This window comes from Pangasianodon hypophthalmus, chromosome 3 (genome assembly GCF_027358585.1).
Source record: "Pangasianodon hypophthalmus isolate fPanHyp1 chromosome 3, fPanHyp1.pri, whole genome shotgun sequence".
Taxonomy (NCBI): domain Eukaryota; kingdom Metazoa; phylum Chordata; class Actinopteri; order Siluriformes; family Pangasiidae; genus Pangasianodon; species Pangasianodon hypophthalmus.
In genome coordinates, this window is record NC_069712.1 from 33069909 (window position 1) to 33094317 (window position 24409).

General features: G+C 40.0%; 1 protein-coding gene across 15 annotated transcripts in view; it reads right to left on the bottom strand.

The window, feature by feature from the left end:
* The window catches only part of sobpa (sine oculis binding protein homolog (Drosophila) a), a 40090-nt gene that overhangs the window by 11953 nt on the left and 3728 nt on the right, over nt 1-24409 (bottom strand). For 8 of the 15 annotated variants that reach the window (XM_034303015.2, XM_034303020.2, XM_034303017.2 and 5 more), the window contains exons 2-5: nt 13035-13170; nt 11194-11412; nt 5832-5983; nt 5628-5651 (exon numbers count right to left, since the gene is read on the bottom strand). In XM_034303015.2, the coding sequence (XP_034158906.2) occupies nt 5628-5651; nt 5832-5983; nt 11194-11412; nt 13035-13170 (531 nt within the window). The remainder of the gene's footprint in view (nt 1-5627; nt 5652-5831; nt 5984-11193; nt 11413-13034; nt 13171-24409) is intronic. The other 7 variants (XM_034303016.2, XM_034303022.2, XM_034303018.2 and 4 more) reach the window with 1 other exon arrangement.

Here is a 24409-nt window from a genome sequence, read left to right on the forward strand (position 1 = left end):
ACCCCAGTAACCTTAAACTTTACCCCAGTAACCTTAACCTTTACCTCAGTAACCTTAAACCTTACCCCAGTAACCTTAACCTTTACCTCAGTAACCTTAAACTTTACCCCAGTAACCTTAAACCTTACCCCAGTAACCTTAACCTTTACCTCAGTAACCTTAAAGTTTACCTTGTTAACCTTAACCTTTGCCTCAGTAACCCTAACCTTTACTTCAGTAACTTAAACTTTTACCTCAGTAACGTCAACCTTTACCTCAGGAACCTCAACATTAACCAAAAAAGCAGCTTTTATTTGGAAAGCTACAAGTAATAAAACATTCTCCTTTGTGTACTGGGGATAACATATGCTTAATCACAGTACCCTTAACCTTTACTTTAGTAACCTGTACAAACCTTCATCCAGGTAACCCTAATGTTAAACTAATGCTAACTTTAACCTCATTAACCCTATTTTGTTTTTAAAAAAGTCTTCATTTGTACTGAGGAAATATTCTCAGTAGGCCAAATGTGTAATGTACATAAGGTCAGAATGAGTAAAATTGTGCGGACAAATGGATGCATGCATGTTTCACACACTCAACATATGGCTACTGTGCTCTTTGTTATTTTTGGCAGAGCTACCTTTTGCTCATGTTTTATTCTGTTTGTCTGTGTGTGCCCACATGTGCGTGTGAGGGATGTAAAACACACTGCCAAATCAAATACCAACACAAATCAAACAAAACACACCGGTCTCTCTGACTGTCTTTAAGTAAGTAAGTTTTTGTACTTGTCATATTCTTTTCATTGTGTGTGTGTGTGTGTGTGTGTGTGTGTGTGTGTGTGAGAGAGAGAGAGAGAGAGAGAGAGTAGAGTGTGCTATGAAGTTGTGTTTCTCTGCAAATGCTTCCTGACAGAGGTTCACCACACATCCTCCAGGGAACGCATTCCAATAAATACACACACACACACACACACTCACACACTCACATGGCGCATAATGTAATACAGAACTACATTATACATCAAAAGCTGGAAAAGTGTGTGCTGCACTTGAATGTTATGGCCTGATAACATGAAGTAAGCATGACTGACTCGATGCAAACACAATGAGATGCTACTGGATATCAGACAGACGCTAGACACACGAGATCTTCAGATATCCATCCTTCAGCAGCAGATCTGGTTACGTATCGATCCTTCACTTCTGGATCCATTATTATATATTATCCAGTGCTCGATCTATTCAGACATCAACATTCCAGCTCCAGATCAGTAACATTATTTGCTCCAGATTTGTTCTGACATCAACACTTCACCTCAATGTCCTCCAGACAACTATCATCCAGATCTACTCAGTTATCCATCATCCCCTTATTGATATGTTATTTACTTATTCCTTGTACTCTAGATCTTTTCAGATATCCAGCCTATAGCTCTAGATTTTTTCCCCCAATATTCAATATGATTCTGCCCCAGACCATCATGATCTTTACAGATATTCAGGCATCATCTCCAGATCTTGATCAGGTAACCATCCACCAGCTCCAGGTATGTTCAGATGAACATCATTCAGCTCCAGATCTGTTCAGTTTTTCACCTGCTAGCTCCAGATATGTCCGAATGTCTTACCACCATCTCCAGTTCTGCTTGGTTAAAAATCATTCAGCTTCAGATATCTTCAGATGTCCAACCATCATCTCCAGATCTAGACATGTTTAGATATTTATTCCATGTGCTTTAGATCTTTTCGGATATTCAGTTCTACTTTCTTTTTATTCTAATATTCAATATCATCCTGCTCCAGATCATCCTGAACTTTTCAAATATCCAACCACCATCTCCAGATCTACATATGTTTAGATCTTTTAAGATATCCTAGATAACCTACAGCTCTAGATTTTTGCAGTATCCAGTATCATCCTGCCCCAGATCATTCTGATCTTTTCAGCGGTCCAAGGACTATCACTAGATCTGTTTGTTTAACCGTTCTCCTGTGTTCAACCTTTATCATCAGATCTGCTCAGTTAACCATTTTCTAGCTCCAGATATGTTCAGATGATCATCTAGATCACTTCAGATATCCTCAAATATCCAACCATCAACTCCTGATCTACTCCAGCCTTTTATTTGTTAAGAAATCCATTCCATAATTACTGGACATGCTCAGATGGTTATCATTCAGCTCAAGATCTTCTCAGTTTTCCATTAATCAACTCCAGAGATTGATATCTTTCTGATGTCCATGCTCCAGCACCAGCAACTTGCCTCTTCCTCTAAAATCTCGGGTTTGAGTGGAATGTTTAAATTTCTGTGTGTGTGTGTGTGTGTGTGTGTGTGAGTGACAGAGATTCATTGTTGGACAGTAGACTGGGACACTGCATGTATGTGTGTGTGTGTGTGTGTGTGTGCGTAACTGGATCTGTTTTCTCTCTTGGTCATGGACAAAGTTTTGGGTTTCACACATGGAGCAGCTGCGGGCATTTAACACTGAAACGCCACAGTGCACGCACACACATACACACATACACACACACACACACACACGCACACACACACAACAACATTTTAGAGTTGCGACGTAAATGGAAAAATTGGGAGAAAGAGAAAAAGGAGAGAGCTAAAAGTGTGAGTGAAGTGAAACAGAGGAAGGAGAGCGAGTGAGGGAGTAAAGAGGTATCGATTACCCGAGCGACTCTCGCATGAATGTGTGTGTGTGTGTGTGTGTGTGTGTGTGTTCATCTCGCTGCCCAGAAATCACCAAAACAGCAAAACTGTGAGCACACATGGAAGCATTGGGATTACGCATCCCATCACGAGCGCATATGTGTGTGTGTATGTGTGTGTGTGTATGCATGTAAAACCACCAATGTCACGTGACCAGTCCCCCAAGATGGCTTATTAATTGAGATTTCTTTTTCTGTTTTTAACTTCTTGTTCATTCATTCATTCATTCATTCATTGTCAGTAAGCGCTTTGTCCTGGTTGATCCGGAGCTTATACACCCTGGATTTCCCATGTACACACACATTCAGACACATACACGGTGGTTTGTCGGTAGCTGAGTGGTCAAATTGCTGCCCATGAAAAAATGCATTTATTTATTTATTTATTGTTTTTTTACTTCAATATTCAATGTATATTTTCCTATTTTATAGTTTGCAATATTTTTCTCTCTCTCTTTTTTTTTTTTTTATTCTTGTAATACCTCGGCCAAACTAAAAGATTTTCACAATCCTAACCAAAACTCATATGTGTACAAACTCCGACTAAAATCCTGAAACTTTTTCCGATCGTTTGATTGGAACAATCAGATACGTACTGAAAGATCAGAAATATCTCAGTTCCGTATCAGGGAGGGTTCTGTGTGTGTGTGTGTGTGTGTGTGTGTGTGTGTGCTAATGTCCTGCCGTGTTCTCTAATGAAACAGAGAGTTTATGAATGAAGGCGAGCTGTGGAGAGGAAGGACAGAGTGAATGAACGGATGAGTGAGTGGATGTTCTATGTGATGAATGGAGGGAGGAGGAGGAAGAGGAAGTGGAGGAAGTGGAGGAGGAGGAAGAGGAGGAAGAAGAATAGGAAGAGGAGGAGGAAGAGGAAGAAGAGGTCTCTGTGTGTGTTACAGTGAAGATCAGGAAGATCATCGATTTTATACGCGCAAGGGAATTTTGCTGATGACATGATGATTAAAGCTGACTCAGCACTTTTCATTGACTGAGAGCAAACACTTAGATCTCTCTCTCTCTCTCTCTCTCTCTCTCTCTCTAAACCTAGACAGTCTTTCTTCTGTCTCTCTCTCTGTCTGCCTGCTTGTCTCCATCTTTATTTTATTCACATCACATTCCTCTTCTTCTTTCTTTCTTTCTTTCTTTCTTTCTCTTACATTTCTGACACCTTTCCTCTCCTTTATATTTTTCCTTTTTATTTTTTGCTGTATTTTTTTCTTTCTAAACCATTACCCTTCTTGTTATACACATCGCCCCTCTCTTCTAATCAGCTCTTTGGGTTACAAGTCAATGATATCAGCACACATCCCTCATTTTTCTCACTATATGTATACAAGCACTCAGATAGACAGACAGACAGCCAGACAGACAGACAGACAGACAGATCCCCCCCACAGGCTGGTTATAGAGTAGTAGGAGGAGGAGAGGCGAGCACTGGGAGGGTATTGGATGTCTGTGAAATGCTCTCGGAGTAACTGATATCACGGCTCTCAGTCGACGTCTTTTAACAGCACCAATTAGAGGCTCTGTGGGCATTTCCTCACGAGAGAAGGGGCGGGAATTCGAGCCCTCATAAACGAATAAGAGCTCTTCAAGCAGCTCAGGTTCGATCATTTCAACCATACGATTTTACTGAGTGTTGAAGCTTGTGAGTAGACAAATGGCTTTGGAAGGAATGGAGTCACTGATTGGAATTCCCAACGGGAACGCACGAGAAACCAGAAAGTTGTGAGTTCAAATCCCAGAGCTGCCAGAGATCGTCAGTTAAAAGCCACTTCGTGGGATTGTTAGCAAATGTTAGCTCCGCCCCTCAGCTTAACCTTACACACTGATTAGCCTGTATGAAGTGTTACACATAAGAACATTCTGGATGGTTCCAACTTGTTCTATGGATGTTCCACATGTTAAATGTAACTATAAACAGATAAAAAGTACTTAAAAAGATAGAACGTGCCATTCTTTAATGAACAAAAAATGTAATAGTTGGTAAATTGCTGTGGCATAAGAGGAAATGAACGCTTGGGGACATGATAGAAAACAATCAGTTGTCAACGTCTTACATTTATTTCCATCCTCAGTCATGTTCAGTTCACTCCCCTCTCTTTACTTTCTTTCTTTCTTTCTTTCTTTCTTTCTAATTTGAACTAACTTATTTTGTGGACATTCACCAACATTAATCTAACCATAAATGGATAAAAAATACAACATTCTTTCATAAATAAAAAGAACATTGGGGTGGTAACCGTAACTCTGCTTCATTACACCACCATATTGTTGATTATTTTACTATAACAACACAACACTACTGCATATGATTTCACCGATTGTTCACTGATGCAGAATCATATAGGAGTCACTGAATCGAATCACAGAATCAATCACAGAATTGGATCACAGAACTGAATCACAGAATCTAATCACAGAATCTAATCATAGGACCGACTCACAGAATCGAATCTTACACCCAAATCACAGAATCTAATCACAGAATCTAATCACAGAATCTAATCATAGAACCGACTCACAGAATCGAATCTTACACCCAAATCACAGAATCTAGTCATAGAATCCAATCACAGTTTTGCTCACAGAAATGAACCACAGAATCAGTCACAAATTCAAATCAGAGAATTGAATAACAGAATCAAATCACAGAATTGAACTGAAGAATCAATTATTTTTTCCATCCCTAATATACAGTATATAAATAGATTTATTTAGTACACAGCTGTGTTATGGTGTATAGGATAACGTGTAGGAGGTGGTGTATAAAGTGGGTTGAGAGAACATGCACACACTAATAGGATGTGTATATACGTACATGTGTGTGTGTGTGTGTGTGTGTGTGTGTGTGAAAGAGAGAAAGAGATCTCTAACGCACACAGGCAGGAGGAGGAAGAAGGTAAATGCTGCATACTCACAGGTAAAGTCCTCACATATCCCAGCTTAGGTGTAAGAGAGAAAGCACACAGTCAGTGACAGGAAGGCTAAACGCTCACAGCACAGCGCACGTGCCACAGGGTTAGCCGAGCAGACAGGAAGTGATGTCAGAAGCAAGAGAGGGCCCAATCAGCGAAGGGTGGAGATAAAAAAGGGCACGGCCCGGGCGTGGCCCGTCGGCTTACCTTGTTGCGTTTGAAGTAGGCTCGTCGGCAGGCGGCGAAACACTTCTCACTGCAGAAGCTCTTGAGTTCAGAGCCCATGCTGAGGGAGTAACGCTTCAAACCGACCTTCTGACACCACGCACACACGATCTGAACGTTACACATGTCCTCCTCTGAGAGAGAGACAGACGGAGAGACACAGAGAGAGAGAGAGAGACAGATGGAGAGACAGAGAGAGAGAGAGAGAGAGAGAGAGAGAGGAAAAAACACATTTACAATGATGTGTGTGTCTACTCACAAAGTGTTCAGGTGTTACTCGATGATTTTATTTCTGTCCAATTTGGCAGTGTCTGTGATTCTCTATCGCTCTTCCCCTCTCTCTCTCTCTCTCTCTCTCTCTCACACACACACACACACACACACTCACACACCTTCAAGAGTGAAATTGTAGTTGTTTATCTGTCTGCTTGGCTGAGCTAAACTTAGTATTTATATTTACAGAAGAAACACGTTGGAGAACAGATCTGGACAGCATTTGGTTCCACTGTTTTATTTCTTTGGTGAAAACTTGAGTTATTGATGAATTAAGATTTTATAAGGAAATGAAAGACTTGGAAAGATCTGAGCAAGTGTAATAAAAAAGATGTGATTTGTAAGGCTGTTGAACAGGAGTTGTTCACTTGATACCGTGCGGCAGTAACATAGCTTGGGGTGAATTACTTAATTAAGTGTGAAAAGCTTACACCTGCTCATTCACGCAATTATCCAATCAGCCAATCACACACACACACACACACACACACACACACACATTTGGTGTCACATGACATGATTTTGATGGGTTGCTTTGGTTTGTGATTTTTTTTGTTGTTGGTGCTCATCTCCTGGGATTTTCACACACAACAGTCTCTATCGATACATTTCTATCAAATATGCGACAATACCTCGAAAACATTTCTCTAAAAAAAAAGCTCACGTGACGAGGTCTGACACAAAACTGTAATGAAATGAAATGAAACATTCACTTGCTCTGGATTTGAGTTTTAACCTGAAGAACACACACTGATATTTTATTCCACATGTCAGTGTGAGAAACTAACGCCGTCCCTGTAGGGCTTTCGTGAATAAGCATGATGGTGAGTAAAGACGAAGACAAGTGATATTGAACATACATAGAGAGAATAAAGAGAGAGAGAGAAGGTAGAAAAAGAAACACAGATGAACGTAAACGGATGAAAGCTTCACAAAATCAAAAGTAGACAAAAACCAGCAGAATGTTGGAGAAAGCATGGCATGATTTTGGCACTAATGCAATCTTGTATGTGCTACAAAACTATAATAATAACCCTGTGTGTGTGTGTGTGTGTGTGTGTGTGTGTGTGTGTGTGTGGTGATCCTGCCCTAGTTTGAGTGAAACATAATTTATACTTCAGAAAAACGTGATGGCAGCTTGAACAAGCCCTCCGTCTCACACACACACACACACACACACACACACACACACACACACTCAAGCGTAGCCGGTTATGCCACCCGTTGCCAAGGTAACAGCCCAGTGTTGACATGGCGATAGCAAGACATAATTTGTATATGCATGTGTGTGTGAGAGAGAGAGACAGAAAGGGAAAGACAGCATGAGTGTGTATGTGTGTGTGTGTGTGTGTGTGTATGTGTGTGTGTGTGTGTGTGTGTGTGTGTGTGCCCATGCACTGTGACTGAACATGATGAGCGTGCTGCTGAGGGGCGTTTGCTGCTGCCGGGGTGACAGGTTTGTGTGTGTGTGTGTGTGTGTTTGAACTGTGTCTAGGCCAGACTTGATGAGCACATTGCTGGGAGGCGTGTCCCTCTCACAGGGGAAGACACGACGTTTGTGTGCTTGTGTGTGTGTGTGTGTGTGTGTGTGTGTGTGTGTGTGTGTGTGTGTGTGTGTGTGCGCGTGTGTGCGTGTGTGTAAGAGCAGTGTGCACACTCTAAGATACTCTTGTGGCCTGTTTATGAGCCTTTACAGCATTTAAAGCATGACAGTTGTACTGTTTTAGAAGCTTTTGCCAACATTTTTGTAGATAATTTAGATGCGTTGTTGACGTTACACCTTTCCATCTTAAAATAATTTTTACGAAAAATAAAATTGATTTAATAGAACCGTTCATAGATGCTGGTGTGATTAATGCTGTGGACGCCATCTTGGAAAATGGATCTTTAATGGAAATGGTGTGCTTATGACACCAGTGACAATTAAAGTAATGGCACCCTATTAAAGATCTTATATCGGTTATTCGTTCAAAAACAACTCTACAGTCACAATTTCCAAACAGAATATGAAGACATTGTTCAAAATGTGAACATTTTGCTGGTCAGAAAGTTACTGTATTGTGAGAATGACCCACTAGCGTGGCGTGTGGTGTGTGGTGTATGGTGTGTGGCGTATGGTGTGTGGCGTATGGTGTGTGGTGTGGTGTGTGGTGTGGTGTGTGGTGTGTGGTGTGGTGCTGCGTAGAGGTTTGGTTTGGTCAAGGTGTTGCCATTGTGTCTCTTTTACATGTGGTAAAGTTAATTTCATACTCAGACATTTGGATATTTGTGGTTGGTAGCGCATGAAGGCCACGCTTAACTATTGTAAGACGACATGTCATGAATGTGACATCAAACAGAGAACCAACTACACGTGTTTAATCAAAGCAGGAAACTTCTTAATCGGAGTTAGTAAAACATTTTCTCTCTGAGTTTCCATGCAGCTGAAACTTTAGGGACCGTCACTAAAGTACAGCAAAAAAAAAAGAAAAGTGTAAAAATTTTGCCATCACCAGTAGGGTCTTGCTGCATGAAATGCAAACCACACTAACCAACGCTTCAGAGGATTATAGTAGCTACTGATTTGTGTTATCACAGTCTTGACTTATCTTCTGGTTGGAGCTGTTTCAGATTCAGCTCATGGTCTATAAACCAACTCACCACCATTTATCCCTTTCTCTCTCCCTCCATTTGTTCCTATCTCACTCCTGCTCCTCTGTTGTCTCTTTCTTCTCAGTCACATTCCTCTCCTCATCTCCATCCCTCTCTCTCTGTCCTTCTCTCTCATTCCCTACTCCCTTTCTTCTCTCTCTCACTCTCTTTCTCTCTCTGTTTGTATCTTTCTCTCTACAGTTTTCTCTGACTGCCCTATCCCTCCTTCCCTTTGTGTGTCTCTCTCTCTATCTCTTTATATCTATATCTATCTAGTTTATCTCTTTCTTGCTCTCTTTCTCACTCTCTTCTTGCTTTTCTGTGACAGGGCCGTGGGCTACGTTCCAAAGTGAATACTCCTGTAATTAATCATGTTAATAATTATTAATAATGAATTAATTATTATTTAGCGGGCTGCCTATAAGTGTTTGTCGTTATCCTCTCCTCTCTCTCTTGTTCCCTGTGTAGCTGTCTCTTTTTCCCTTTTTCTCCCTTTCTCTCTTTCCATTTCCCTCTATCCCTGTCTTACTCCTGCCTCTTTGTCCTCTCCATCTTTCTTTTTTCTCTCTTTCCTCTTTTCTCAGACTCACTGCTCTCCCTCTTTCTGTCTCTATCTCTCTGTCCGTTCCTAATTTTCTCTCTCTTTATTCTCCTTCTTTTCGCTCTCTATCCCTCTTGTTTGTGTTCACAGATTAAAATTATTTATTGTGCAGTGTTTGCTAGCTAGCTAAGTGTCAGTGGTTATAAGGGGCCAGTGTACAGCTGCGTCCAGATTCACTGTTACGTTAGGTACTAGAAGTAGTGTACTATTTTCTTGTACTACACAACTCGTAGAGAAGTTTGAACACACACTTTAACATTTTTGTATAAACACACTTCTCTCAGACTGAGCGCTCAGAGACTCAGTACAGCGGCTGTGTCCTATTTCCCTCCGTCTCCCCCTCAGTAGGCTGCGGGTAATTACATGCATACAGCGAATCCATGGGCATGATGCCACATACCTGCACTTCAAATGTGTGTGTGTGTGTGTGTGTGTGTGTGTGTGTGCGTGTGTGGGTGTGTGTGTGTGAGTGTGTGAGCGAGAGACCCTCTAGCAGCTCATGCATTATTCATAAGGGCCGGAGCAGCATGTGGGCGGAGTTTGGGGCAATGTTGCCATGGTAATTAGCAAGTCCACACCATCTGTTTCTCACTTGGAGGATGGCCACACACACACACACACACACACACACATACACTATTATATGGGTACATATAGAAACACACACACACACAAGCCACACATTCACACAGACATATACATGCTCAAGCAAGCCACAATATAAGTGAACACACACACACACACACACACACACACACAATGTGTATGTGTGCACATTAATTGAATTCACTTGAGTATAATTTAGTAAGCCATTATTTGATTTGAATTTTACTTAAAAGTATTAACAATATTAATTTGAATAAACAAGCACAAGTCACAGATTTAAGGCCACTTTAAACCTGGACTAATTACCTGCAGCCATGTGCCCTACTGAGGGGACGAGAGGAGGGGGAAATGAAATCAGTGTCCTGAGTCACTAGAGGTGTGTTTTTACAAAAAGGTTCAATTTACACATTCGTATGCGTTCCTGCTTCTCCATGGCTGCGTCCCAAACTGATGCTACTGCACTAAATAGTACACACAACTTAATAACCTAGTGCTACACTGCCATGCTGATGTACTAGTTAGTACAGTTAGTATAATTTTGCTTTATAGTGATGCCAGACTACTATGAAATGGTATACTGCTACAGAGTGATGTCATACTGCAATAGAGTGATATACTGCTACAGTGTCATGTCAGACTGCTACATAGTGATGTCATACTTCTAAGAGATGATGTCATACTGTTGGAGAGTGATGTCATACTGCTACGTAGTGACATACTGCTACAGAGTGATGTCATACTGCTATGAAATGGTTTACTGCTACAGAGTGATGTCATACTGCTACAGAGTGATGTCATACTGCTATAGAGTGATATAGTGCTACAGCCTCATGTCAGACTGCTACATAGTGATGTCATACTTCTAAGAGGTGATGTCATACTGTTGGAGAGTGATGTCATACTGCTACGTAGTGATGTACTGCTACAGAGTGATGTCACACTGTTATGCAGTGATGTCATACTGCTATAGAGTGATACACTGCTACAGAGTCATGTCAGACTGCTACGTAGTGATGTCATACTGCTATATGGTGATGTCATACTGTTATAGACGGATGTCATACTGCTATATGGTGATGTCATACTACTATTAAGTGATACACTGCTACAGAGTGATGTCAGACTGCTAGGTAGTGATGACATATTTCTATGTAGCGATATCATTTGTGTGTGTGTGTGAGTGTGTGTGTGTATGTGTGTGTGTGTGTGTGTGTGTGTGTGTGTAATTCTCACCTGCTGGTGGTTTGATGAGTGGGGGTGGAATCAGGGGAACTATGATTGGCATGCCCCCTTGCTCCTTGGCAACTGTTGTCGAGGAACAGGAGGAGGAGGCAGGGTTAGCAGGCGTCTCCGTGGCGACGCCATTGCGTGATGTAGGAGTTGAAGAGGAGCTGTTGGCATGAGGAGGAGACGAGCTCCCCTCGGGCATCACCGCTTTTGGCAAAGAGTTTTCTAAAAGGAAAGAGACAGAGGCAGAGGGTCGAGAGTGCTCTGGATACATACACAAACTTCTCTCTCTCACACACACACGCACACACACACACACACACTTCACACACTTCACACCTGCACCATCCCAAAATCCAAAAAGGCCCAAAACGCATGACGGCAGATTTCCAGAAACTCATTTGTCATGCTAACTGTGTACTCCAGCTGACAGGGATTACGTCTAAATAAACGAGCTAATTAGCTCTGATTGTGTCTTCACTAATCTCGCTTCTTGCAGCTTCATTCGCTAACAATAGCGTCGCATCCTAATCTGGACGATGGTAGAATGTTATTATGAGGACGGTCCCGGGGCAGGCGTTTAGCATTAGCGAGACGCCGCTGATAGTGTCGCAACATGGCGCTCTTTAAACACCGAAATCTGCTCTTTATGTGAAAATGGAGGAGGGAGGAGATCAGCTTCGTCATTGTGCTAATGTGCTACCTTAGAGTATGAGGTTTTAGACTATGGTGGGAAGTTGTCGCAGGGTCTTTGGAGACTTCCATCTCTTTTCATTCTCTAGCAACACGACTGTACTTTTTCGCTAATTGTAATGGTCCTGCTAGCTGGTGGGGGTGGGAATGAGAGATGGAACATTCCGGTCATTTCACTCGTCATTTTAAAATGATTCATGACACTCATTAATGATGTACACTGCTCATTGGATTTCTTTTAGATGCAAATTAAGGAACGGTTCTAGCAAAAATGACTGTTTAGCCGTTATCAATCAGCCGAGACATGTTTAGTGTCAGAAAGTTTACTAGTTCAGTGGATGAAAAATACAAAAATCGTTCACAAACACACACTAGGAAAATGGAGAGAGCACTCTGCACAGATAATATCAGAATTTAATATCTACATATTGTGTAAAAAATGTGATTCCTGTTTCATCAAGAATGTTGATGAAATACCAAATAAATTAAAAAATAAATTAAAACAGTATTCACACTGATTCACGCAAGAAGCAGACGTAATTATTTGAAACTCATTGCAATAAATGAATTCACTGTGTCCACAGTTTTGTTTGTTTGATAAAAATGGGTGAAAGTTAGTGACACTTTCCGCCTCTGCCTTCCAGCCTTTTTAAACTAATTAATTTTTAGATTTTTAATGCTTATATTTAATACTAATGAAATTATTCTAAATGTTTCGACTTATTAGTTGTAAAAATAACTTTTAAAAATGACTTTTTAAAATAATAAAACATATATTAAAGTAATTAAAAAATATATTTTAAAATTAAATATATTTGTAATAAATAAATAAATATATATATATATTTTAAATAACTCACATGTAATAACAAATGGCCCTTAAATGATATTTCATTGTATATTGTACCTTTTTCAGTCATTTTTTGTGAATTAAACTGAATAAAATTGAAAAGTGCTGTGTATTTTGGACAAAAGTACGAGAAGAAAACTGATGCTGTAGCTAAACAACGGGACAGATTTGCAGGTTTGATTTTAAAATTCTCTATTTGAGCAGAAGTGTGTTATAAAACCGTCCAGACAGACAGCACAGATGGACCCGGGTCCCGAGGTGGACGGAGCTGATTTACTGTGCGTGTGTTACAGTCGGCTCTCACCTTTCAGGACGGAGATGTGCTGGCGGATTTCCCCGTCCGGATAGTTGCGGATCTCGATGTCGTCCGAGTCTCGCAGCTCCACCTTGTCGTACCCGTACCAACCGAGCAGCTCGTTCATCGTGTTCTCCGCAAAACTCTGCGACCAAAAAAAAAAAAAAGCAGTAAGCAGTGTAACAGATTATAGCATAACAAATATCACATACACACTCGTTTTTATTAAATAACATCCTGTTGTGTTTATGTTCTACACACACACACACACACACATCTGCTCTGTAGAGATCTTCTTCATAGTTCTCACGTTCTATGTTCGTAGAGATCTACGTTCTCAGGGATGGCAGAGATCTATGTTCTCAGGCCCCATGTTTCCAGAGCCCTATGTTCTCAGAGTTTTATGTTTCCACAGTACTATGTTCTCCAGCCCCCATTTTCACAGGGTTCTATGTTTTCAGAGTACTTTGTTTCCGAGGCCCTATGTGTTCCTGGTTCTATGTTCATAGGGTCCCAGGGTACTATCTTCTCCAGGCCCCATATTTCCAGGGTTCTATGTTCCTAGGGTACTATATTCTCAGGGCCCTATGTTTTCAAGGCTCTATGTCCTGGATATTCTATGGTTCTAGGGCCCTTTTTTGTTTCATGTTCTCAATGAACTATGTTCTCCAGTTCCCATTTGCTCAGGGTTCTATGTTACCAGACTGCTATGTTCCCAGCTGCCAAAGTACAGTGTTCTTTCGTGTTCTTCCTTCCCACGCTCCATGCTTCCAGAGCCCTGTGGTGTCCAAGGTTTATGTTCTCAGAGTTCTATGTTCCTCGAGTCCCATGTTCCCAGGGTCCCATGTTTTCAGAGTACTATATTTAAAGGCTATCTATCTATCTATCTATCTATCTACCTATCTATCTATCTATGTTCTTTATTTTGGATAGTCTCTCTTGATCTATTCTCGAGTTGCCATGGAGACCACCTGCTGTCAATCACATGTCCAAACTCTCAGTGAGCTTCTGCAGCTGTCAGTTAACAGAGCAAGCAGGTGCTGATTTATGGGAGAGTTCGTATCATTACGACATTAACATGCCCATCATCTGTCCCACTTTAAGGACAGCGACTTCCACACTGTGTATGGAGAAGACGATACATTTGAAAGAGATGCACCTAAAACTGTGGGAAAAAAAAAACATGAACTGGCGGCTATGTACAGCTCTCTCTAACAGAAACAGGATTTTGAGCTTCATCACAGAAACTGCATATTAAGTTTAATGACTGAAAAATTCACTTTAGTATTTTTTTTAAACTTTTAGTGCAAGTATACCTTCAATCTGTTTTGCTCCATCAGGTGCCAAAAAACTACAGCAGCTTCGTTATAATAATGAATGCCGTCAATTAAAATCAGTCTCAATACATAAACGGCTTTTGGCTAATTGGCTAAATTGATATTAGCTAATTAACAAACACAATCACGCAGGTTTATATTCACTCTTCTCCCAAATTACAGAGAGACGTGAGTCTCTTTTAGACTCCATCTGGAACTGAATATGTGATTTTTATTACTCGTGGTTAGAGAAACGTGTGTTTCTGTCATAAAACACGGCGTTGCTGCAGCTTTTCCCAGTCCAGGATAATTTCCCTGGAGTTATTACACACCCTGAAACTGAAATAGAATATTACTGTAATGTGAAATTACGTAACAGGCCATGAAAAAATTTGTGCCTGTAGTTGAGCAGAATTGTACCGAGACGCAGCAATAAATCCTGAAATAACAAAGTGTGTTTCCGTTTCGCTCACAAGATTATAATTATTACAATAACATTCATTAAGGAACTGGATTCTCTCTCTCTCTCTCTCTCTCTCTCTCTGTTTCTCACACAGTTCACCACATACAGCACTCGTCACTTTGTTCACACCAGCCGATGGACTTATACACACTTATCTCGGACCTAAGGCATTTAACAAATACACACCTCTCTAACTGGGAAAATAAAAATAAATGAAATAATAATAATAATAATAATAATAATAATAATAATAATAATAATAATAATGTAACTAACATAACATGTAACTAAAAGGCAAAAAAGAAATTAGAAAATAAAACAAATGTTTTCTCTGCTAATTTCTTTTTCACTTTTAAAAAGAGAATATGAAGAAACATTATATAAAAATTAAAAGAAAAACTATAATAAAATATAAAGTAAAGATCTAGAAATCAGCCTAATTGAATAAGGAAAATAAAATTTACAGGCAATCTTAAGAAGAACAAATAAATTGTGAAAATACTACAGATAAAATAAAAAGAAATTTAAAGGATAAAATGAAAAAATAAAGTTAAAATGAATTTAAAAACAATAAAAAAAACACAAAATAGAAAATAAAATATAGAAAAATAAACATAAAGGACATATTACATAGAAAATAAATGAAAATATATAAATATAAGAAATTCAGTAGTAATATATCATAATTTTTTTTTTTAATTTAAAAAATAAAAATAAAAAACCCTAAGTAAGCGCATAGTGTCACTCCACACCTGGATCAGGTTCAGACTCAGGAAGGAGGCATGGCATCAAGTTTGAAGTAATCTGGATGAAGTAAATAATAAATAAAGTAGGTAATAAAGTCCACCTTTGATTTGTATATTTGAATCTTAACACAACTTTAGATTTTATGAAACTGTTTCTATGACAACGCTATTACTGAGCTACACAACGTCATCTGAGGTGAGCGTGTGAAGATTGAAAGCTGAAGGCTGTAAGCTTCAGTTACTTGTTAGCTACATTAGCCTCGTAGCTCCAGAGAAGCAAACTTCACGCCAAACACGTCTCGGCTGATCGAGTGGAAAATTGGAAAATTGAAAGTTCTTTTAAAACAAAAGTCCAGCTGAACACACTACCACAAGACAAGGTCAATTTAAGGTCGTGACCGGAGACGCCAGCTCTGTAATTTAAGCTCATTTTTGGTCAGTGTTTAAATCCCGGAGGAGGTTTTATTTTCCTGTACGTGTTACAGACGAGACGTTTCAGTTTAACAGCAGGAGGTTACGCTGGATTTCATCACCCAGTTAGCGCTCGACGTTTAGCGCTAAACGACATTATGATAAAACCCACAGGACACGCGAGAGCTTTAAATACGTCTCATATGATTGTAAAAATCAAAAATGCTCACACTGTTCTCTCCATCTCCCTCTCTTTCTCCTTCTCTGTTTCTCTGTCACTATCTATAGCAGAAGTATTAAATACACATTTATGGGTATATCGTGTCACACTCAACATTTAAGTGAATAAAGTCGTGACAACACTTGTTGCCAGGCAACTACAAAAGCTGGAGGACGAGCATAAGCTAGCTAATGACTAAGGCTAATCATTAAACTAGCACAGTGCAGATAAATTTAACGTAGAGACAAAATGGAGGCATGACAGAAAGTTACATAAACCTGTACGGAACGTTAACGTTTCTCTCAGACATGTTGTTAAATAATTAAAAAAAACTCACGACAGCTAAAAAATGCGATAATTAGATTAAGCATTGAACGCTAGATGGAAGTTCTCTGCCGCCATTTTGAGAAACGTCAACATTGTGCCAGAGTTCTTAATCAGTGATCATTTTTAACTAATGTAACCATGACAACAAGCATGATTAAGGATTTCTGAGAGGCTTCTATGACCACTTCACTACTGCGTCACTAAAAATGAATATAATATAATATAATATAATATCAAACACAATTTAAACGAAACGTATATGAAATATTTTTTGCCATTTTTCGCCTTGTGCATCATTTTCTGATCAGGTTAAATTTAAGCTTCTGCCTAGAGAAATGAGATAGAGGGATTAAAGAAGAGGGATAGAGAAGGGCAGATAAAGAATAAGTACAGAAATGGAGAGGAAGAAGGAAAGGGATAGAAGGAAGTGAGGGACAGAAGAGGAAAGATAGAGAGGAAAAGAGAAAGAAAGTGAAGGAGAGGAGAGATGAGGATTTGAAGAGTGAGAGAGAGATAAATTGAATAGAAAAAGAGATGGATAGAAAAATTAGAAAAAAGAAACAAAAATAAAGAAAAAGAACAGATGAAGAGAGAGAGAGAGAGAGAGAGAGTATACATGAATCTTGACAGACAGCCTAAAGCGTTTTATTCCTCTTATACCACAGCGATGATTTTTTAAAAAATGAAATAAAAGGACACGTTACACTTTTTGTCCGTTTATAGCTACACGAAACAAGCTACTTCCTGTTATCACTTATGTTATAGCCACTATAACTAGTCGTTGCTATAGAAACGATAACTTATTAGAACGAGTGCATTGATATAAAGCTGTGATTTTCAGCTGCACTACTGTCAGAGCTGCTGATATAGAAAACTAATCAACACCTTCTGACCAATCACAATCCAGAATACAACAGCGCTGTGGTTTAAATTGGGAAATATAAATATATCTCACTAACATTTGTTCTCTCTCTCTCTTTCTCTCTCGGTCTCTTTTCCAGACTGGAGGAGAGATGGAGCGCAGGAGCGCATCACGCGATACTCTTGATGGCAGCGAATGAAAGAGGAGAGCTGGAATGAGGGAGAGAAAGGAGAGAGGGATAGAGAGAGAGAAAGAAAGAGAGAGGGATTTCTGTGGAGGACGGACACTCGTAAAGGAGCGAGGGATTTAATTTATCTTTCTAATTATGCTCTCTGAGACGGCACTGTAAATTCTGACAAAGCCTCGGACGAGGGAGCCGTTTTTATTATTAGAGACAAACTGGCTGCAAATCTCTCTGTCTCTCTCTCTCTCTCTCTCTCTCAGTCTCTCTCTCTCTCTCCGTCTCTCCGTTTGTGTGTAATGAGATGAGGAACAGGACTCGGTGTGGGCAGTAACTGGAGTAGGTCACTGTACACCACGATAAAATTCCCTACCAGCTTCGCCAAGTTTCCCTCCCAGCCCACACTCCTCTCCTCTCTCTCGCTCCTCTCTCTTTTTCTATCACTCCTTCTCACTTTCTTTTGATATCTCTATCTATATCTGTAAGTGTTTGCTTTTACGTTTTCTACTCAACAACTTTTTCCTCTACACTCGTTCTTCTTCTGATAGAATGCTTTTAAAAAGTCTCTATCCTTCCCTCTGACTCTTTCCTTTTCTCTTTTTCTCTCTTTCTATCTGTCCTTCTCTCTCTACAAACCTTAACCTCAGTTCTCTTCTTTCTCTTTGTCCTCCTCTCCCTCTCTAAATTTCTCTATCATTCCCTCCATGAAAAGTTGACTTTATGTTTTTTACCTTTATCTATAGTAAGTTTTTCTGCTATCTATCTATCTATCTATCTATCCCATTTCAAATTCTGACTGTATCTATTCTCTCCCTCCTTTTCCCCATCTATCCCTTTAATTCTTCTCTCCTTTAATTCTTTCACTCTGTCTCTCTCCATCTTTCTCTCCTTTCAAATCTTGACTTCATCTCTCCTCTCTTCCTTAAAGATTTAAGCCATATTCTTCATTTCTCCACCAGCCTTCCTCGATCTTTCTCAATCTCTCCTCCTCTCTTTCTTTCTACCCTTCTCTCCATCTCTCATTTCTTCATGCCAATTCTCTCTCTCTCTCTCTCTTTCCCACTTTCTCTACATCCCTCATTCTCTCTCCTTTTTCTTTCCCTCTCTCATAACTCTTTCCCTTCTTCTCTTCCTATATCCCTCTCTCTTTCCATCCTTCTTCCTTACCTCTCTTCATCTTTCCCTCACTCTTTCTTCATTATCCCCTGTAACACTCTCTCTTCCTTTTTTATATCCCTCTCGCTTTCTCTACTTCTCTATCACTTTCTCCCCATCTTTCTATGCTCTCCCTCTGTTTCCTTTTCTTTGTATCCTCCTCTCTTTCTCCCTGTTCTGCTCTCTCTTCACTTTTTATATCTCTTTTTCTCCTTCTCTCATATTCTATCTCTCCTTCTCTCTCCCTCCCTCCCTCTCTCTGCTTTTATTTCCCCACTCCTCTCTCTTGATATCTGATCCCTGCTGGTGTCTCAGGTTTCAGTTTTTACAGCTTAGGCTGTCTATTGCTGTATACATTCCTTTCTCCCTCACTCCCTCTCTCCCTCTCTCTTTCTCTCCTCCCTCTCATCCCCCTCTCCGTGAGCTTATTTTACAAAAGCACATGAAAGCAGACAGAGATGAAGGCAGCACTGTCTCTCTCACTCCTGTTCTTCATCTCTCTCTGCGAGGGAACTAGTAAAAGTTGCCGCCTCCGTATCCGTGTGGCTAAGTGTCTGTGTGTGTGTGTGTGTCTGTGTGTGTGTGTGTGTGTGTGTGTGTAGAAATCGGATACATGAAAAGGAGAAAGTCATAACGCTCGGCTCTCAGGTTCACGTTGAGGCTAAGGAAGGGAAAAGAGAAAAGCACAGCGCTGATTGCCAAAGCACGCACTCGCACTCTGCGCTCGTTAAACACACACACACACACAGACACACACACACACCAGCGACGAAGAAATGCAACACTGCATGGCCGGAGTGTGTGCACGGGGTCAAAGGTTAAACTGCGTGTCACACGAAGCAACAACACACCACCTGATGAACTTCTCTCACAGTCCTTTTACACCAACAAGGCGCTTGTTTTCACTCAGCTAAAAACCCGCCATATTGCTAACGTTAATGCTAACACAACCTGCTTTTTGTCACGCTGTTACAGGAAACTAATCAGTGATGAAGCAGAGTTACTGGTACCACACTAAAGCTGATTATTTTCCTATAACAACACCTCCCAAATGTTTTATTCCTCTTATCCTACAGCAACCTGCCCACAATTGCAATTTGTTTAGTTGTTAAAGAATGACACTTTATACTTTTTTATCCATTTGTAGTTACGCTTATTATATTACTATAAAGTGTGAACTCCTCTGTCCTGAAGATGTCAGAAAACTTACAGCTTTACCTCTGACTGTTACTGTTACAAAGAGACTCCTTCCATACATGTTAAACACATTTCTTAATGTTTATGTGGAGCGTCTGCTGTACACGTCCCTGTGAACGAGCTGTTACTATAGAAACAACAATGAATTACAACGAGCGAATTAATATAAACCCGTGATTGTCAGAGCTGCTGTTATAGAAAATTATTCAACACCTTCTGACCAATCAGAATCCAGAACTGATCTCTCATAGCTTTGCAATAAATGGAAAAGTTTGAAGAAAAGCCCTGTGGTGTAAAACAGTAATATGGACATGAGGCTGAAACATGAGGCTGACCCTGAGGACATAAACACCAGGGGATTTAGGACCCTGAGAACAGCAGCACAGACTCTGTTAGCTGCCTATGGACAATTTGTGCATCTTTTTACTGGTAATGTGTTAATCAGTAAATCAAGGCCAGACATGTTTTCCTCTGTGGCACATCAAGGCATTTTCTTTTTAAAGGGTTTTGTTTCGGAAGTGATTTCTCCACGCTCCGCTTTACCTCAGTGTCGCTTTACACACACTCCGGTGTTCACTCATCCGTACCGGCGAGCTTAAACTAAACCAACTGTGAACGAAAGCGTTAACGTTACCGAAAATGGCTCTAATGTGGCCGATATCCATGACTGTTTCATTTAAGTGAAGAGAGAAACACCATTCAGGTCTCAAATAAGCGCTACAGAGAGTCAGTAACTGTATAGAGGCGTAATAACATGTTTATAACACATGAATAATCTCTTAAATCATATGTAGCTATGACATTAAATGGTTACATGAAAAAAATGTGAAAGAGGAGGCGTGGCCTATGTGGTGTCAGTCTCAGTGAAGGAGGCGTGGCCTATGTGGTGTCAGTCTCAGTGAAGGAGGCGTGGCCTCTGTGGTGTCAGTCTCAGTGAAGGAGGCGTGGCCTATGTGGTGTCAGTCTCAGTGAAGGAGGCGTGGCCTCTGTGGTGTCAGTCTCAGTAAAGGAGGCGTGGCCTCTGTACCTGTCAGTCATGATGGAGGTGTGGTTCCTCTGTGTGTCAGTCCTAGTGAAGGAGTCAAGGATACTTTATAACACATGCATAAGCACTGAATAAGATATTTATAAACCGTCACATGAGTATATATGACAAGCTTTTCTCAGTATTCACATATTAGTGTTATAAATAAAAATAGTTTACTATTTTAGTTTAAGGGCATCACAATATTCACAATATTGTCACGTGTGGTGCTTAAATAAGTACCTAATGAACTCTGTGCTGCTTTAATAACAATGTTATAAACAAAGCGAGTGTAGATTACTGAGCTGTTAAATTCCTTCATGAAAGCAGATGAACATTAGCAGGTTATCATCGCTAATCACGGCTAATCACACCTTCCTGAACAAGCAATCTCAAAATACAAAGTATGTGTATGTTAGGAAGTTAGGAAGCTTATGACACACACAAACACTTGCACACACACACACACACACACACACACACACATCATTCATTTCATTCACTGTGCAAAGTGTTTAGGGGCTCTCGTTTGATTTTGAAATCCAAACTGTAAGAGTGTGTATGTGTGTATAGTGTAGTGTGGTGTGTGTGTGTGTTTACACAGTAGTTCAGACTGGACGTTTACACACCGCAGAGTGTTTCCTCATCACCAGAGTTTCCGTCCTGCTGAGACGCGTTGTTTTTTTGGAATTGTGAGGTTTTATTCAGGATTATACAAATAGTGTGAGCAGCTGGACAAGAAACCAGATGTCATGAAACTGAAATACTTAATTTAGGAAAAGTGTGAGTTCGTCCGTCTCGGAATTTTACGCATACACCTTATAACACAAAATGAAGATGGATTCGGGGGTTGATGATGTAACATACATTAAAAAAAAATCAAATACATGTTTTCATATTTAACCTTACACAAAGCCTTATTAAATTCCATGGACTCGTCACAGATTCCCTCTTCCTGTCCCAGTTCCCATAGCAACGATCGCCATGTGCCTTTATTTATGTTTTGCCACATGCCTTGGCTTTGGTTTTGGCCCTATCTTGCTCTGCCCCTGCCATGTCCTGTTACCTACTGTGTTCGCCTGTTTCGTGTTAGCCCCAATTATTCTTTGTTCTATCCAAAGTCTTATTGTGCATTCGTTTTGACTTTCGCTTGTTATTCCAATTGTGATTATGGATTATTATAGATTATTGTGCTGCTGCCTACATGTGCTCTGACAATGTCTCTTGGTTTGTCCGCTATAAAACAGCACCCGTGCTTTCTTCACCTGCATGTTACTGAGCTTTTAGCACCATTTACTGATAACATTATCACAGTATTGCTAAAGGTACATTAGAAAACTGTCCTTTTGCAGCCTTTGTCATGAAGTCCAAAAGAGCAGTATTTCAGATGAGACAGAGGCAGAGAGAGACAGAGAGAAAGCAAGAGAGAGACAGAAAGAGATAGAGAGACAGGTAGAGAGAGAGATAGAAAGCGAGAGACAGAGAGAGCGAGCTAAACACATTCCACTCTAAAGGAGATTAATCATAAAGGCTGAGTTTCCCTAAAGCATGGTTGTTAAAACAGTAGAGCGAGCATCACTCTAAACTCTCTCTCTCTCTCTCTCTCTCTCTTTCGGGTGAAATAAATGGTGTTTATAATTCATACCAGCGATTAAAATCTGATCTAATACCAGAAACGTGACGTTATCAGAGTGTTTTACACCTTATCTGTGTGTGTGTGTGTGTGTGTGTGTGTGTGTGAAATCAGAGATCAGGAACAGTGTCGCGGAACGCGAGTGTGTGTGTGTTGCTTTATCTCTAACACCATCATCACACTAATGAAGCTGAGGAAGAGTTCAACACATGGGCTTCAGAACCTGAGCTCGTCTCGTTTATCGTGTCTTTATCTCAGAGCTGACGCTGCGCCGGGAGACGACACAAGAGCTCGAAAGGAGGAGATGTGATGACAACTCTTTCACTTCAGCTAAAATAAAATGTTTCCACTCGTCCCTCTCCCCCTCTCTCTCTCTCTCAGTGTAAGTATGTAGTAAAGAATTTTTTCTTGCTTATAAAGTAAACTGAAACACAGAGTGCATAAAACTGATGACTAAAAAAAAAAAAGACTTTCGCTATTATTACAATTTTTAGGGGAAAAAAGAAAACGTCATTATAATCTGAACGTAAGAAAGTCAGCAGGATGTAGGAATAGCTGACTGAAGGAATAGTAACGAGTTAATAAAAAGTTTACAGATTAGTTATGTGAAAATTATTGATGACTTTTTGGAGCTAAGTGGAAAGAAAGGAAGGGGAAAAATTCAATCCGAAGCGTGTATAGTGTGGGATGTTTAACATTTTAATGTGCCTATCCTTTTTTTAATCTTGTGCTGCAAGATAAAAAGCTTATAGCCTCCAGTTTAGCGTCTGGATTATTAAACTCTCAGCTAAACTGTTTCGCATTAAACCTGAAAGCTTGGAGCTCCTGACGTACAGAAACACCGTAGGAGGTTTAAAAGTCGCTTATGGAAACATTGAACGCAGCATGAATTGACGGTGTAGGTGTTAATTCAACACTCAGGGATTGCATGAGCAACACACACCTCCACGACAAAACAATTACCTCGCACATGTACGGATAATGAACAAACATATCGCTGCAGCGTGCATTAAAGGAAATTAGGTTAACTATTTTCATAGGCGACAGAGAGAAAAAAAAAGAAATTAACTGCACCTTTAGAGCCTCACGCTCACTCAAGCAGCCAAGTACCAAGCACCGAAATTCTTTTCTCAAGTAAAAGTGCAGTTCGTTCAGTCAAAATTGAAAAGTGTGAAATAAAAGTGTGAAAGTACAAAGAAAAATGACGACTACCTCAGTTTCACTTCACGCACTGATTTAATTTCTGATGCTAAATTAGCGCGTCTTTCACCAAAGGAAAACATTAGCTAAAGCTAACTAACAACAGTGATATCCGTAATCTCTCAAATGTTATCTAGCATGATAATAAATCCAGTATTTAGACGTCTTTTAACCTTATTCCTCGTCACACTGTACAAGATCATAATAAAATCTCTTCCGAATGATAACGATTATAGTTAATTACATGATAACGTGTGTCAGATTATACGATAAAGATCCTGTAACGATAGACCTGCGATTAAAGAAAATGACTACGTACGATGCTGCTTACATCAAACTAATCAGCGTGATCCGGAAATCAGCTCGTGCACAAAATCTTTAGCTCTTATACGATTATAGAGAAATGTAGTGATGTGTGAAAAGGTAAACGTTACTATAACCTGGGCATAAGACAATCAGCAGGATGTCGATGTTACGGAACCATAAACTAAGCAAAGAAAGAGGAAATTAAAGGAAAAAATACGAGTTAATACACTTTCAGAATGATCGTGTGAATGTATTATGAGCGCTTTTGGTGTTTCGTGGATGTTGTGGAAAACATTTTATACATAAAGTGTAAAGTGTGTGATGTTTAGTCGCACAGAGATAA